The sequence below is a fragment of the Muntiacus reevesi genome, chromosome 3, assembly GCF_963930625.1.
Source record: "Muntiacus reevesi chromosome 3, mMunRee1.1, whole genome shotgun sequence".
NCBI lineage: Eukaryota > Metazoa > Chordata > Mammalia > Artiodactyla > Cervidae > Muntiacus > Muntiacus reevesi.
Window position 1 is genome coordinate 125,766,384 of NC_089251.1, and position 18,514 is coordinate 125,784,897.

At 40.6% G+C, this 18,514-nt stretch overlaps 1 protein-coding gene across 3 annotated transcripts in view; it reads right to left on the minus strand.

Annotated features, from left to right (window-relative positions):
- The window catches only part of ACSL3 (acyl-CoA synthetase long chain family member 3), a 73,498-nt gene that overhangs the window by 13,573 nt on the left and 41,411 nt on the right, over positions 1-18,514 (minus strand). For all 3 annotated transcript variants that reach the window (XM_065930466.1, XM_065930464.1, XM_065930465.1), the window contains exons 3-9: positions 9,357-9,534; positions 8,043-8,152; positions 6,872-7,010; positions 5,112-5,262; positions 3,264-3,387; positions 2,740-2,811; positions 256-395 (exon numbers count right to left, since the gene is read on the minus strand). In XM_065930466.1, the coding sequence (XP_065786538.1) occupies positions 256-395; positions 2,740-2,811; positions 3,264-3,387; positions 5,112-5,262; positions 6,872-7,010; positions 8,043-8,152; positions 9,357-9,534 (914 nt within the window). The remainder of the gene's footprint in view (positions 1-255; positions 396-2,739; positions 2,812-3,263; positions 3,388-5,111; positions 5,263-6,871; positions 7,011-8,042; positions 8,153-9,356; positions 9,535-18,514) is intronic.

An 18,514-nucleotide genomic window follows, 5' to 3' on the forward strand; every position in this document is an offset into this window, starting at 1 on the left:
TTTTATATTCATATCGAAATAAATTTAAAAGCAAAGAGAAACTACTTCTCAAAATAATTAAAATCATGTAAGTGGCTATCAAAGATAACACACTAAAAGTACAATAAAATTTTTGGTGACAATTATTTTCAAATAACATCGAAAGTTTCTTTAACTGCTCATGTTCTTATGCGAGACGGAATTTTTAGAGTCCCTTAAGATAATTAATGTGAACAAAGGATCAAATTATGAAGGAGAGGGAGAGCCTTTACGCACCTATCACACAGTGGAGTACTGTGCCCTTTTGAAATCTGTTCCATTTTGTAATTATAGGCCAGAATAAACAGATTGCGTTGAAAACTGCTCATTTCATTCACTTTATTCATGACATTTTTGTAGATTCGATCCATGATTTCCTAAAAATATACAAATGACAATACAGTCAATAATGCTCTCGGCTACCTTATTTAAAAGCTTAACATCAGATTACTATTTCCATTAATAGAGACATTTTAGAAGAGACATTCTGTCAAAAATAAACTTTTAAAATAGAGCCACACTTTGTTTAAAAATGAGATTTCTGTAAAAGTAATTTTTAATAGATGTTCAGCAAGAGAGAGATCTTAAAAACCTTAGGGCAGTAATATGCCATCATTGATTCTTTATACTGCTTTGTTTACTTATCTTACTTGTGTGTGTGTGCTCAGCTGTGTCCAGCTCTTTGCAACCCCACGGACTGCAACCTGCCAGGCTCCTCTGACCATGGGACTCTCCAGGCAAGAATACTAGAGTGGGTTGCCATTTCCTTCTCCAAGTTATCTTACTTATTCTGAGCTAAAAACTAAACTCACTAAATAAATGAACATCTATATGAAATGGCTTTTTAAATTCTCATAACTTTATATTATGAAGATATGAAGTGCTACATTCTTTGCTCACAAAAACCATGGTTGTCTTGATTTTTAATACTGCACCCAGGAAAAAATGTCCTTGCCTGCACTGTATTTTGCTTGCTACTGCTATTACTATGACACACACTCTATTAACTTGAAATAGTTTCTCTCCACAATTTTATACTATATTTATTATTTATATGAATCAAAAATTTAAAGAAAAATATTATTAAGGAAACTACATACCTACTCCAAAACTCCAAAACGACTGTTTATATTTGCCTTTGGAAAAGCTACATAATAAAGCTCGAATGTGAACGTTTGGTGTGTGTAGTAGTTCAGTCGTGTCCAGCTCTTTGCAGCCCTCTGGACTGTAGCCCGCCAGGCTCCTCTGTCCATGGGATTCTCCAGGCAAGAATACTGGAGTGGGTTGCCATTTCCTTCTCCAAGTTATCTTACTTATTCTGAGCTAAAAACTAAACTCACTAAATAAATGAACATCTATATGAAATGGCTTTTTAAATTCTCATAACTTTATCTTATGAAGATATGAAGTGCTACATTCTTTGCTCACAAAAACCATGGTTGTCTTGATTTTTAATACTGCACCCAGGAAAAAATGTCCTTGTCTGCACTGTATTTTGCTTGCTACTGCTATTACTATGACACACACTCTATTAACTTGAAATAGTTTCTCTCCACAATTTTATACTATATTTATTATTTATATGAATCAAAAATTTAAAGAAAAATATTATTAAGGAAACTACATACCTACTCCAAAACTCCAAAACGACTGACTGTTTATATTTGCCTTTGGAAAAGCTACATAATAAAGCTCGAATGTGAACGTTTGGTGTGTGTAGTAGTTCAGTCGTGTCCAGCTCTTTGCAGCCCTCTGGACTGTAGCCCGCCAGGCTCCTCTGTCCATGGGATTCTCCAGGCAAGAATACTGGAGTGGGCTGCCATTTTCCTCTCCAGGGGATCTTTCTAACCCAGGGATAAAACCAGTGTCTCCTGCGTCTCTTGCACTGGCAGGCGGATTCTTTACCCGCTGAGCCATCCGGAACACTCGGTATCCAGTTAAAATTCAGACAAAATCAGAAAGTCTCGTAAAAAGTACACTAGTGGCACAGAAGATCACTACCGCCCCCTCTCTACTGGTCTTATCCCCAGGTCCCGCCCTATGCCTGACACTACGCTAAGGGGCACAGTGCTTCGGCGTCAGTCATTCAGCTGTACCCAACTCTCTGAACCTCATGGACTGCAGCCTGCCAGCCTCCTCCGTCCATGGGATTCTCCAGGCAAGAGTACTGGAGTGGGTTGTCATTTCCTTCTCCAGGGGATCCTCCCAACCCAGGGATGGAAGCCAGGTCTCCCACATGGCAGGCAGACTCTTTACCATCTGAGCCATCACAGTGCTTCTCGGGCAATTCAAAGTGGCATCAACTTCTCTGTCACTTTTTTCTGGTGTCCAGGCCAGACTCTCCCTAAGGGACTCGGGAGGTGTGATTTGCTTAGGAGGAGATGATCTCCAACCTTTCCTCCTATCTCCTGCTGGGCTTCAGGTCTCTACTAACAGCAAACAGATATCACAAAACTGATTTCAGCAAGAAGCTCTTTAGGGAAAGGAGTTGATAATAACATATGGAAGCTGAAACTACTATTATGCTGACTGCTTAATAAACTAGATGAAAAAGATAAAACATAACCAAATAAATACTTCAGAGCTCAAGGTACTATAGATAACAAATAAGGAGTAGATCCTACATAAACTACCTTGTCAACAATGTCTTTTCCACTAGCAGTTACATTCTGAAGATGCTTTTTTTTTAGCACTCAATATTGATTAATGGTCAATTCTTACCGGGACAGCTGCCATCAGTGTTGGTTTCAACATGGATGTATCTCCTTTGCTTCCTTTTTTTATTTTTGAAGACTACAGAGAGAAAAATAGGTTTACATAAAGTGATCATCATTTAAAAAATTCAATGAAACGCTTAAAAATCACATTACAAAATTTTATAATTTTAATCTGTGACGTGACGTGAAAGTCGCTCAGTCGGGTCCAACTCTTTGCCACCCCATGGCCTATACAGTCCATGGAATTCTCCGGGCCAGAATAGTGGAGTGGGTAGCCTTTCCCTTCTTCAGGGAATCTTCCCAACTCAGGGATTGAACCCAGGTTTCCCTCATTACAGGTGGATTCTTTACCAGCTGAGCCACAAGGGAAGCCCATTTTAATCCACTCATATTCTAAACAGACCTTAAAAGGAAAGTTCTTTTGAAATGATTAACTGTTACCCTTATAGTATACTGTCGTACTGAATGAAAATTGTGTTAAAGATAATTATGGTTTCTTAGTATCTCAAATCACAGAAGTTCCGTTACCTGATCTGCTAAAGTCTGTGGTGAAGAGTAGCCGATGCGGCATCCATGGGAGAGACAGACAAGCTCAGCACTTAATTCTAAGACGTGGGCCAGGGGCAAATATCCAATGTAAACATCTTTCTCCCTAGAAGAAAAGGAAGATGCAAGAAGCAACAGTCAGGTGCTGTTTCCATGAAAAGTGACTCCAGTGGGAGCAAGCATTAAAAGGCACACGAAGGTCCCTCTGGGCTCCATGTGTGCACATGACAGACCCTGGGAGTCCCAGGGGAAAAGAACTGCAACACAGCTCCATCGGAAGCTGAGGAGGCACACACAGGAAGTGGCTCCGTTTCCAGTCCTCCCGGAAGGTGCTCCCTAACTGGGCGCTAAACAAGCAAAGTTCTAGAGCAGAAGAGATCAGGACTCGGAGGGGGTAAAAGCATAAGGGGTTCTGAAGCACAGAAGAAGTCCCCCATGGAGGGATTTGACAACTAATGGGCTATCAGAAAGGACAGTTAAAATAGAATCCACAACTGCCTGCCAGCAATCTCAGGAAGAGATTCTTGTTCTGAAAGTTAAATTATACATTATACAATAAAATGTATATGTATACATGTGCCTATTATTTCAAGAACTGCTCCCACTCTCAAAATATGAAGGGCAACTTCCCAGAAGGAACCAGTTGCTCTTAATTTTTTTCCTGAAATTTATGCATACATAAGAGATTTCTATCTGCATCCCCAAATTCAATTCCACAGTAACATGTACGTATTTATAATTGCTACACATAAAGGCAAAAAAAATATCCAACCACTATACAAGATCAGTCATCACAATACTGGTTCCATCTCCAGGAAAGTTATCCTCACTTCCCTAAAACTCCCTCCCATCTGGCTTTCTCACTGATCTCCTTCCCGTTCCAGGAGACCCACTCTCCCCTGCTACTACTTGACTGTATCTTGAAAGAAAAAATCAGACTGAATGCAGGAGCTCAATAAACCCTTAGTGGATATATTATTTGTTCACTTGAATTATAATACTGAGGTATAAAAATGACTATGACAGTAACAATATGAACTGATTAAAATATTTCAGTTCAATTCAGTTGCTCAGTCATGTCCAACTCTTTGCGACCCCATGGACCGCAGCATACCAGGCTTCCCTGTCCATTACCAACTCCCAGAGTCTACCCAAAGCCGCATCCATTGAGTCGGTGATGCCATCCAACCAACTCATCCTGTCATCCCCTTCTCCTCCTGCCCTCAATCTTTCCCAGCATCAGGGTATTTTCTAATGAGTCAGCTCTTCGCATCAGGTGGCCAGAGTATTGGAGTTTCAGCTTCAGCATCAGTCCTTCCAACGAACACCCAGGACTGATCTCCTTTAGGATGGACTGGTTGGATCTCCTTGTAGTCCAAGGGACTCTCAAGGGTCTTCTCCAACACCATAGTTCAGAAGCATCAATTCTTCGGTGCTCAGTTTTCTTTATAGTCCAACTCTCACATTCATACGTGACTACTGGAAAAACCATAGCCTTGACTAGATGGACCTTTGTTGACAAAGTAATGCCTCTGCTTTTTAATATGCTGTCTAGGTTGGTCACAGCTTCCCTTCCAAGGAGTAAGAGTCTTTTAATTTCACGGCTACAATCACCATTAAATCAGGTCAAGTTTGCACTTTTAAAGTAAAAAGTAAATATTAACAATGATACCTACAAAATATATTTTAAACCTCACAACTATAATTATTTTGTAATTTTTATGTCTTTTCTGAAGAAATGCCTAACTATAAACAGACTGTGAAGGACTAATTTGATCATATACTAAGAAATGACATTAATGTAAATAATTAATGTAAATAATAACATACCCGAGTTCTGGAATCCTTTCCGCCATCCCAGTTATACCAGCAATAATGTTACTATGAGAGATCATGACCCCCTTTGGAATTCCTGTGGATCCACTTGTGTACATGATTACTGCGATATCTGAGGGCGTTGGTTTGCTAAGGGGTTTGTTTTCTGTATTAGAGAAGACACACATACTCCTGAGAAATTTAGCTATATCACCAATTTTTTTATAATCATTTGTTAACAACTGTTAATTGTACTCACACAAAGGTCGACAAAATAGATCAAGCCCCTGCACATATAAGACATAGCCTACTTGGACAGAGGTATACAAATCTATAATTTTAAGAGCTATAAAGAAAAATAAAGCAAGACCAGGTGAGAAAATGGTAGGAAAAGTGGCAGGAAACGAAAGTGAAGTAGCTGCCAGGACCCCATCGGGCGGAGTCTCCAAGGTCATGCCCACAACTCTGGATTTCACACCGCGTGGAAAGCAACATCATTGTGAACAGGGACTTGTCCGCAGCAAGGACCACACTAGCTCCTGTGTGGCTACCTAACTTAAAAAGGAAACAAGAGGCAGAGAGACAAAAGGCTATGCCAGTGACTCGACTAAGAAATAAGGGTGCTTAGACTAGGGTACCTAGGCATTTGCTAAAACTGTTCTCTACTTCACACTGTGAAGCTAACACGGCTATACTCAGAATCTCCCCTGCTGGCACAAGCCCAGGAAGAGCAGCCAATATCCCAGACAGGTGACACAGCAGAAAGACAAAGAGAAGTAGGTCACGGACAGCACCACTCCTCTGCCTGAATTAATCTCGGAACTACCCTAAACGTGGTCTTCTTCAGTAAATAGGGAAAACATTTTAAACTTGTTCCCAAGTGCACCCTTGCTCTCGCACCTGTCAAGATATATTTCTTGACAACTGTTACTACTCAAGTCTTTGCCTCCTGACCTGCCATTCACTCCTCTGTCCCATGGTACCATTCTCCACTGCCACCACTTTCTAGAAACTATTCTCTGAAGCGACTCTGGCTAAGAAATCCAATGGCACTTTTGCAGTCCCTGCGTCCCTGGGCTCCTCCAGCGCACCTGGTCCTTCGAAAGACTCCCGCCTTCTAAGCGGCTCCTTCCACTCGGCCCCCATGAGCCACACACCACCTGTCTTCTTCCTTCTCCTCCGGCCAATTCGTGGTGGCCTTTGGAGGTACCTCTCTCTGTGGGTGTCACCTACTCCCTTGGCTTTAATTAAAACCTGTTCTCAGCTTCTAAATCTTTTGACTCCAAACTTAACTGCAGCATATTAGACTTGTACACGCCACTGCCCACTACAAAGCTGTATTTCAATGTCCCACGAACACCTAAATGCAACATGCACAAAATTAACCTCAGCATAACCCCGCTTCGAAGCCGAGTGAAGTATAGTCCCACCATCCTGACAGCTTTTGTGAAATCCTACAAGTTTAATGACGCTATTACTAAAACTAAACCATCTAAAAAAGAGAGCAGGAAAAACTGTATCATGTATAAAGTATTTTAAATTAATTTCAAATAAATACTACTTTTAGAACCTTCATAAATGACTCTTTGTATTTTTCCTTAAGTTTTTTTTTAAAGGGTAGATGATAGTATACTTAGGGTGAACTTTCTTCCCAAGTGATGATCTAGAAAACCAGTTTGTCACCTGATCTAACTTCAGAATCAGATACCTGGATCACATCTAGAGAACATGGTCACTGCAGACCAGACACAAGGAAGCGGGGAACCGCCACATACCCACGCTGGCCTTGGCTCCCAGAGCCTGCACGGCCGCCATGGTATGCACGATGACGCCCTTGGGGAACTCAGACCAGGTAGGCGGCTTCCCATCCACAGTGATGATGTGTCGCAGGCGAGGGACCAGAGAAACGATGTCCTGGAAAAACACAAGGATTCACTGCATTTTTCTCTGAATATGAGTGAACGTGTGTGCATGCTCAGTCGTGTCCGACTCTGCAACCCCATGGACTACAGCCCACCAGGCTCCTCTGTCCATGGGTTTATCCCAGCAAGAATACTAGAGTGGGTTGTCATTTCCTACTCCAGGGGATCTTCCCAATTTAGGAACCCAACCCGCCTCTCCTGCATTGGCAGGTGGAGGCTTTACCACTACACCATCTGGGAAGCGTATTCTTCATTATTCTGTATTAACGAGTTTGGCAAATAATCCAGGGCACAAGAAGAGTAGTTTACCATGTTTCAAATTGTTCATTTCTTGCCTCAAAAAAGCAAGAGTGGAGGGTACTGACATGACTACCCCTTTTATCATGTGGACAACTATCAGTTTGAAATACAAGTTACTGTTTTATAACATTAGATTTATTGTGTATACCTGTTCTCTGGTATAATTTTAATCAATAAAGTTAATTCCTTGCAAAAATGGGCATATAAACACATATTGCCTGAACTACAACGTAGCCAAATGTTCCCATGCTTTTAAGGCAAATAAAGATATGGGGAGAGAGGAAGGGAATGCTCTTAAAAGCTTGTTTCCAAAAAATAAAAAAAGAAAGGTCAGATATTATTGTTTGCACAGAGAGTTCAGAGACTAAAATTCCTTTCTCCCAGTTTCATAAAGTTGTTAACTTCCCTTTAAAAAGTTCAATGCTTCAGAAGTAAGTGAATTACTGGTTTAAAAATAACCCTTAAAATTACAAATTTATTGAAAATAGACTTGAAAATAGATGAACACAAGTAAAAAAGCTGTAATCCCTCCACCTTCCACATGGACATATAATATCTATGAAAGCTACTTTTTCTTTTCCAAAGGAGACTAAATTATGATATTCCCCCAAATTTACAGAGATATTAAAGATTTTAAAGCTCATAAAAGAACTAAGTTTAATAATGAACTCATGACACTGAAAATTCTAAAGTATCAGACAGTTATTAGAAAACTAGTTCTCACCTTCAACTTTGTCTGCAAGAGTTCTTTACTAGTAATGATGTTGGTCACCTCTGTTTCATTTAATCCATGAACAACTGCTGGACCCCCTAGAGTAGCATACAGCGTAACAACTACAGGGAAAAGAAAGGGCAAATCAAATACTTGGACATTTCATAGAAGTATGAAGTGCAGCTAAACAAAGCCTCTAACCACTGACGGAACATCTAAACCCTAAAATGTTAGATCCATAATTTGTGATCTAATTGTGCTGAGTTATTCTAAATTATTTTAATATATTAATTAACATGATGCCTACTCACTCTTCTATAATTCCCCCACAAAATTTCAACATTTTAAAATTTGTTTTCTTTCACCTATAGATGCTACTCTGAAACTGATATTGAAAGGAATTATATTTGAGTTCTAAAATGTCAAAGTCATATAGATGTTAACTATTTGACACTAAAATATAAAAAATATACCAATAAAATAACACACTGTCATATTTAAGATATTATTTCTTAAGAAAATAGCACTAATGAGTGGTAATACTACTTATTCTAAAGTAGAAAAATTTTAAGAAAAACAGTCTTAGAAATGTCAAAATTAAATAATAAAGAGGAGGACTTTTATATGCTTTCCACCTAACTCAAAAAAGTTAAACAAAGTCACTTTAAGAGATAACTAAAGCTTCTTAAAAGAAACACATTGTAAACTTAAACCTGTGAAAACAAAAAGGTACACCAGTTTAAAAACAAAATACAGTGGAGGCATTTACAACAAGAAATTTGATGATTAAAATTATTTTTTCCATTTCATCTGAAGTATAAAACAATGTCCATGTTTAATACCACAACTGACACCATAACCGCTGAACGAAACTTCTCAGACTACCTCACAGGCATCACAACTTCCACAAGTCGTGTTCTAGTTACACAACATAAAAATTCTCTATCGTTTAACTAGCAGCTAGGTTTGAGTATTGGAAGTGTTTTAGAGGCCAGCTGTCAGATGTAGAAATGGCCTAACAAGATGACACTAACTTTAAAGGACAATTCTGTGAAGGGGCAGCAGAGCAATGACCCACAGGTGTAGATTTAGTTCTCCAGACCCAGAAAGTCCCCTCAGAAGAGGTGCACGTCCTCTTACTACATGGGTAATTTGTTCCACAACTGGTTCCTTTTCCAAAATAGACCAGTATGTCTTAAGTTGTAACAAAGGTGAAAATTAACATCAGAATTCTATCTCGGGAGGAAATACTTATCATAAAAAGTTAGTATCATCTCTCCCACAACACTAGGTTCATGCTTCGAGAAGGTAAGGAAGCCCACGTACGCTGAAAATTATACATGAAGCAGGCCTGTGCAGCAACCATCCACTCAGCTCTGGTTTCACAGAAGATGGCGATGTTGGTCTTGGGCTTCTGACCCAGCATCTGTAAGCCGTTTCCAAAATTAAAGGCTCTCACAAAGACATCTTCGTAGGAAAGCCAATTATAGCTTCCAAGAATAACCTGATAAAACAAACAAAAAAACACACACAAAGAGCTTTCAATCATCAAAATATTAATTTCTAGAAGGACGCCAGGATGTGTTCCAAATTTCAACAGAAAATTATGTTTGTATATAAACTATTTTGTTCTAACAAAAAGCTAGAAAGTGAGTTTTAAGGGAAAACTCTACTTTGAAAATTAGCTATTTTGAGATATCTTCTATGACAACTCAAATCTTCTGCTCAATTTTTATCATTTGAGCAATTGTTTTTCTTTTAAAAAAAAATTCAAGGTTTGATGGGATCTTAAATGTCAACTTTCTGGCCAAAGGCACATATATTAGTATTTCATTTACAGACTTCATTTATTTAAACAACATGGGTGTTGCTATCTAGTATCAAGTACTACTGACACCAAGCTTTTACAAATTTTTACTACTTAAGAATTATTGGATTTCAATATCAGATAGTACAATATGATTCACAAACAGACACTGGCCAGACCCAAGCTAACAGAAACGTTTATGGCCATTCAATTTGAACTGCTGTACCTAACTCTGGATATGCAAAGTATTGACAGACAGTCTCCACTGATACAACCAGGTGGGGGGCAGCTACACTAGTCACCAAAGTCGCTCTGTAGAATGCTCACTGCCTCAGCAGGGCTTTCAACACTTCATTTGTGCAGGTAACACCAAGTCTTACCTTAGTAGCAATCCCCTTTCAAGGGTCTTTAGGAATTTTCTCCAACTTAGATCAAACCATAAATCCCTAATTTTACATGGATTAGACAGAAAGCTACTCTTGCTGCAAAAATATATGGACAGTTCCCAAATATGCCTGTGTCATTAACATATGTCTCACACACCTTAAAACCACCTAACCATATTCATTTTCAAAAACGCATTTCGATAATAGAAATAAGTACGTTGGATGAAGAGAAAAATGAAAAAAACAGTTAAATACTGCCCTCTAGTGTCCAATTCCAAGTTGGACTTAAGAAATAAATTCTTACTTTGATGGATAAGGGGCTTCCCTTGTGGCTCAGCTGGTAAAAAATTCACCTGCAATGCGGAAGACCTGGGTTTGATCCTTGAGTTGGGAAGATCCCCTGGAGTAGGGAAAGGTTAACCACTCCAGAATACTGGCCTGGAGAATTCCATGGACTGTATCGTCCATGGCAGAAAAATATCTACTTCTGCTTTGACTGTGCCAAAGCCTTTGACTGTGTGGATCACAGCAAACTGTGGAAAATTCTTCAAGAGATGGGAATACCAGACCACCTGACCTGCCTCCTGAGAAATCTGTACACAGGTCAAGAAGCAACAGTTAAAACTGGACATGGAACAACACACTGGTTCCAAATTGAGAAAGGAGTACATCAAGGCCGTATATAGTCACCCTGCCTACTTAAACTTATATGCAGAGTACATCATGCAAAATGCCAGGCTGGATGAAGCACAAGCTGGAATCAAGATGGCCAGGAGAAATATCAATAACCTCAGATACGCAGATGACACCACCTTTATGGCAGAAAGCGAAGAGGAACTAAACAGCCTCTTGATGAAAGTGAAAGAGGAGAGTGAAAAAGATAGCCTAAAACTCAACATTCAAAAAGCTAAGATCATGGCATCTAGTCCCATCACTTCATGGCAAATAGATGGGCAAACAATGGAAACAGTGAGAGACTATTTTTGGGGGGCTCCAAAATCACTGCAGATGGTGACTGCAGCCACAAAATTAAGAGACGCTTGTTCCTTGGAAGAAAAGCTATGACCAACCTAGACAATATATTAAAAAGCAGAGACATTACTTTACCAACAAAGGTCCGTCTAGTCAAAGTTACTGTTTTTCAGTAGTCATGTATGGATGTGAGAGTTGGACTATATATAGAAAGCTGAGTGCCGAAGAATTGACGCCTTTGAACTGTGGTGTTGGAGAAGACTCTTGAGAATCCCTTGGACTGCAAGGAGATCCAACCAGTCCATCCTAAAGGAGATCAGTCCTGAGTGTTCATTGGAAGGACTGATGCTGAAGCTGAAACTCCAATACTTTAGCCATCTGATGTGAAGAACTGACTCACTGGATAAGACCCTCATGCTGGGAAAGATTGAGGGCAGGAGGAGAAGGGAACGACAGAGGATGAGATGGTTAGATGGCATCACTGAGGCGATGGACATGAGTTTGAGTAAACTCTGGGAGTTGGTGATAGACAGGGAGGCCTGGCGTGCTGCAGTCCATGGGGGTGCAAAGAGTCATACACGACTGAGCGACTGAATTGAACTTGATGGTTAAGGCAACTGAAACTAACCTTAGTAATTTGTTTAATTTTAGTAGCCCCAAACTCTCACTGCACCCCCCCCCCAGCCCCTCCACATTCCACCGCCACGAACTGCTCAGCACAAGGCGCCCCAATGACTTCAAAAGGAGCTCTGTTGGGGGAAGAAGGCAGACGAGAATTGGCCAAAACGTGTAGGAACTGGATTACAATTTTTCAGAATTTCACACTCCAAAGATAAGCCTATGAGCTACCTCCTAGATTCTAGAATCTAAATGAGTTTCATAAGTTTCAGAGAATATATGTGCTCTGAAAAAGCACTAGATATATAACCCAAATATATAAACTCAAAAGATGCTGCAAAGAAATCAAGCTAAGAGTTTAATTCAAGTGTAAGGGAATTCTGAATTTAATTCTTTAAACCACTGAATTTTCTAGGAGTGATCTTTCCCATAAAGATTATATTTAAGGGACTCTCCCTATACGTAATTTTACCTAATTTCTGCTAGAAAAGGCTTCTGATCCTAACTTGGTCCCTATGGTTAGTCCAACCTGGAGATTAAAATATTCTATTCCCCACCTATACTGTTGAGCACTGCTGAAGAATATCAAACTTAAATCCAGGATCACAGATCTCACCATCCAGCAATCCTATTGCACTTCCCTGGTATATTCATTTTCTCACCCTGTCTGAAACCTCTCTACTCAAATGTCCTCCACTCTTTCTCTCTCCCTTCTCCACTTCCACCTGATGACACTATCTCACACTCCACTGAGAAATTAGAAATTAAGCAGAATCTCCTTTGCTTTCCTATCACCAAGTTCAATATCGTACATGTACACACACCATCTGCAGTCCCCAGGATATGACAGTGGCTGAAGTGTCCCTGAACAAAGTCCAACTCACTAGGACTTTGAAGAGCTTCCTAAATTGCCATCTCTAGTCCTGATGCGTACCTGGATATTCAACCTACTTTTTCACTTGATTATTCAACTAAGGATGACTTTAACTGATACTCCCCTGGAAACAGTCACCACCTCCATCTTACCCTATCATCCTAGCCCATCTCTCCTGAACTAATGAATGCTGACTGGCTAACTTCCACTCTATTCCTCTTTAGCCCCTTCTCCCTACAGTAGTGTGTTTTTACAAACATAAATCCACGTACTGCCCTGCAAGTGTCCTGCCTTTCCCGTGGGAATGGAATCCAAAGCCCCACACTCTGCCTTACAAAGTCCTAACGGCCCTAGACTTTGGCAGTGTCTCTGGGCCCATCCCAAACCCTCCGTCCTGACTCACTGCCTATACATACAACTTTGTGCTTTCTGTCCTTCAGCAGGCAGCGCGGGAACCAGGACGAGGCAAGCTAGGTGCTTAGGACACAAAATCTACGGAGGCACTCACTCTCCGGTCTGAGTGCCACTATGAACTCTGCACCCTCATGCTTCACCCAGCTGGGCTCACTCCTACTTCAGAGCCACTGCGCCATCCTGCCCCACTGCAGAGAGGGTTCCTACCAATCTTCACAAAGCTGGCTCCTCCGCGCCCTTCAGGCCTCCACTAGGCCATCACTGACTCGGAGAGGCTACCCCGATCTCCAGTCAAGCTTCGTTTCTCTACAATTAAGCTTTATCTCTTTACAATTAAGTCTGTTACCTTACTCATCATCTCTCTTCCTCCCATACAAATGTAGGATCCAGCGAAGAGTAACCTGTGTGTCTTGCTCACGCAGGTACTTGTTTAACTGCAGTAGATAGCAGTGTCTCCCAGGACCCAGGCCACTGTTAGCACACAGCGGGCACCCAGCAATGATCTGCTAAATGTGTGGAAAGAACTGGTGTGACTAAACAACTCCAGTTCACTCTGGGCCTCGGAGTCTTCCACCTCTCCTCCAGAAGACTCATTTTCTAAAAGATTTTTTTTTTAAGTCTATATGCCCCTGACCATTTAACTTCCATGGCTTCTTTTGTTCTGATCACCCTTCAGTCGCACACGTGCTGTGCTCCCACCTCGTAAATATTCTCTTCTGTGACCCACGAGACATAAACGTGTCTGACTGTCCTGACTGAGTCAGGAAAATACACAACTAGTGTACCACGGAGTCTGAGCAGTTTCTTCATCTGTAAGCCCACTCGGCGGCTAGAGGACCCCTCCGGTCACTTTGCTCTCTCACACTGGACTGGCGGTGGTCTTACTCCATGACAGGTGTGACATGGCACTGAGGTTTACGTGCGTGATCACTCAGACTGTGGCTGCCTGGGCCTCAGGGACTCAGGGGTTTACTTCTGTTCAGGAACCTATGAAATCAGATGCCTGGACTACGCTGATGAGGAGGGCCTCTTATCCCAAAAGAGGACTATAAAAATAAAATGGAGATACGATACAGAACATGCTATAAAACAAAATCACACAATACTTAAACCAGTCAGGGCCCTGGAGAATGAGACGGTCTATAAAAATTAACTTTTCAGGTAGCTGTGTTTAACCTCTATCAGCATTAGAACTTTTACTTTAACCATGCAGAATAGAGGTACTTCAAAAGTATATACTTCCTACCTTTGACAAAGTATGCCTGGCTTCATTTTACATTTCTCTCTGCAAATCAGCATCATTCTAAAGAAATCATTGTGAGGAAGCTAGAGAGAGTGAAAATATTCAGTAGATCTGGACAGTTGGTGATAACCATGATGATAAGAAGGCAGCTAACCTCACCTAGTGTTAACTATGTGCTAGGCATACTGCAAGTAACACTCCCAGGAATTCTAAGATAGTTACTAATATCCCTATTTTACAGATGGGAATATTGAGGCATCAAGGGAGTAAACATAATTTGCTCAAATCCCACAGCTATAAGTGACAGACTAGAATATGAATCCAGGCAGACTCACTCCAGAATCTAAGTACTGTACTAAACCAACACTCCAATTGCACTCCACAAAGGAGGTGGGGTGTTACTGGGCCGGCGAGGAAGGTGGCCTGACTAACAAGTGTAAAAAGTCTGTGCTTGAATGGACTGTATTCATAGTAGAGGCAAGAGCGGAAGCAGAAGGCTTGCTTAAAAGAAAGGGGGGGGGGGGGGGTGTGTGAGTGGAAAGAGCAGTAAGGAGGGAAATAAAAAAAGAATCAGACTCCTGGTTTTCACCTTGAGCCACCTGGTACACAGCAGAGCCTTTAATAAACGGAATGACAGGGTGAGGAGCTAGTGTGGAAAGGAACACCAAGAGTTCTGGCAGGGGAGAGTATTAATATAATAACCAACCACAAATTCTGACCAAGAGATCAGCCATTATTTTTTATATTTTAAATCAAGCATGTAAATATCCTAATAAGTCAAAAGTCATACATGTGCAAACAGGATAAAAATGTGACTCAAGAATTAAACAACACAAAAGCAGGCACTAAGAGGGAAAAAAGCTAAGTCAACTCCTAAGAACAGAAACGAGTATTTCTAGTATCTTTCTTGATCAATTCAGAAGGAGTAACACAGTGAAACTTCTCTTTCTAAGCACTATGACTGCATGATTCCATTTTCTTCTAAGGTATGTAAAACATACAGAAAAAAATGTAGTAGTCAGATCACTAAATGTTTAAGCTGGTTTCATGTTTTCTGTTTCACTGTAAAAAAAAATTTTTTTTATTCTTTGCAACTCTGTTCTATTACAAGTGCATGTATTTCAAAACTGTTCCAGAAAATGATCACTTCATTGTTAATTAATTTCAAAAAACATCAGTACAAGCACTTGCTTTGGGAAGTCTGAAATCAGGAGCTACCAACACTGGTTCTACATGCTTCACTCAGCCATAGCTTTCTAAAACCATACGAGACTCAGAATGAGAGCGCAACAGTCCTGGACAAGCTTGCTGGGTCTCAGGAACACAGCAGCCTCTGTTTCTCTGCCTTCTGTTCTTCTGCTCATCCCCCCGAGACCTGTCTCGGTGAAGCTGACAGTACCAGCTTGCCCACACTAGTGTGATATGCCCACACTATCATGGACATAACTTCAGCAGAATCATCACCACCGCCTTTGCTTCCATTTACCTTCCCTTGAGAGCTCAAAACAAACGTGTTAAGATAAAATGGAAACAAAGCTTCAGAGTTCATAGATTTGAAATAAAGGTTTCAGTATCTTTGTTTCAACCATGCCAGATACACTCTAGGGTTAATCCCCAAAGCTCAGTCTCCCAAAACAGGGAGACAACTTTTGGATCTTGCTCATTAGCTTTCTTTTCCAACATAAGATAATCTTCAAATATGGAAACTATTAAATGATGATACACTTCAGCAAAAATATTTCCCACTCTCAGTAAGAACTCTGAGCAAAGGCCACACTGCTTAAGCAACTCCACTCTTCCATTGAAGGGCAGGCTGTGAAAGGTCCCCTTCCCACTATTCTTTCATAGCCAGCTCTGCTACAGCTGCAAGACAATGGCTGTTAAATAAGGAACCAAGGGGTGGAGGTGGCGGAGCCTAGTTTAAGGCTCAGTGGGGATACCCCGGTCCAGAGTGCAGACCAACAGAAACTGGAGTCTCGGCTAACCCGCTAACAGAAAATATTTGCTTCATTTATGACACACAAAACCTACTTTCCTAATGAGTCTAGTTTCAAACAAGAAGAAATATTACATATTTTTTATATCAGAGTCTATATAAAGGCTTTTGGAAAAAGTTTGATGAATCACATGCAAATTTAATGGCAAATGTCAGTGTTAGGCAGACCCTCTGACAGTGATGTGGTAGAGACAGAAAAGACTGTTAATTGAAAATAGTTTTTCTTGCCTTCTAACTCTTCTCCTGGGGTTCAAATATTTCTCTGTTGAATAAACAATGAATACAAATGCACCAGAGTCAAGGAGGGAGGAAAAATCACATAACACTCACACATACATACAAACACTCATACAAAAACATGCACAGGGCATAAAAGCTTTGCTTGTGACCACTGGGTTATCTGGCCACATTTAAGGAACAACTATGATAGCTCCAGGATTTTATTCTCTCCTAATTATATGGATACTTGAATTAAGAAGAATTTCATATTCACCATATTTTTCTGCTTTTCAAATACTTGGGAACTAGTTTGCTGCTGTGAGTACTGAATGACTGAAAGATAGTGCTAACTCCATAAAACACAAGTGGTGTGTGGGGGAAACTGGAGAAAAATAAAGCTTTCTGCTAAAATAGGGTTTCTGTGATATATGCTACATTAAAAGTAAGAGAACCCTATCTTTGAATTCAAATAGCAGTAGGAGTTGTCAAGGACAAAAGTGAATGTTTATTTTAGATACAAAAAGCACAGAAAAGAAGGCAGAATGAAAACCTTTAGCACTTAGAAAGTGTTTTCATTAAAAAAAAAGTGTTTTCATTACCTTTTATAACTACCAGATCTCTCAAATTCAGAATCAAGGATGGTGTTTATAACCATAAAAAGTAGTGACTAAATATGACAAAAATCAGACGCCACTATAATAAAGTATTTTGCAAATTATAATCTATAGGCTAGAGACGAGTAATCAGACATGTTTAACTATATGACTTCAATTTCTCAAAATGTGCCGTTAACTAACCACAGCTAGATTTTAACTTAGCACCCCCACCCCCAAAAAAATCATTTAAGTGAGGCAAAACTAAGTCAGCAAAAGAAATACGAAAAATGCCTTAAAAGCAGAGTGAACACAGAATTTATCCAAATCACTCTTGAGATTGCAAGGGGGGCACTGTTGATGTATGAGTAACAAGTACAAGTCAGGACTGTTCCATGTAAAACTAGATAAAACATCAGTCTGTTTGAAGGTTAGGAACACATACAGATTCTGTTGTCCAGAGTTAAAAGAGAGTTTTCTTAATTTCTAGGACTTACTGATATTAACTTGCTTGACATCTCCTTTATGTTTCAAAGATGACTGGAATTTGTGTGGTAAGTGGCAAAAATTCATGGACCATTAACTAAAACAGTATCATTCTCAACCCCACCACCACTACTACCCCCCGACTCCACACACACACATTCTGCAGCAACAGGAGGAAACGTGAGCATCTCGTTCCATCGCTGTGCTTATTCGGACTCTCCTCCAAGGTCTGGGACCTCCTTCATGACCAACAGGAAAAAAGGCAGCTGGAGTCAGGACATAGTTGGAAAAGGTAGTTCAAGAGAAAAGCAACTTCACCTACACAGGTATTAAACCTATAACCTAGCCAAATTCTCAACTAACTGCAGATCAACTTACTGCCTCTAAAAAAAACTTTATCTTCAGTTTTCACCTACCAGAGCTTCAAGAAGTTTATAAGAAACATACACACCCGAGTCTATATACAGCATTTTCAAGCCATTTCTCTTCTTCACAGGGCTGCCCCACGGGCCTGCACTCACTCATGCAGGTCTGCCCAGTGAATTCCCAAATGATGGAAGCTACAGCGTTTACACTCGACACCACAAACTGTCCCACATACATACTTACAGAACACACACACACACACACACACACACACACACACAATCTCTCTCTCACTTTCTCCATTCATTCTCTTAACAACTCTGAGCTGGGATCAGTTTAAGGAGCACAGAGCCAGCCAGCCCAGGTTCTGGCCCCGCTGCACCCCCAGCGAGCCTGACGCCCTCCGGCCAGTGACCCCTCTGTGTGGCAGCGCCGTCATCTGTGAGGAGCGACACCCCCATCACACTAACCCTCGGGGTTTTTGACGTCTTATCTAAGTTGATAAATGTA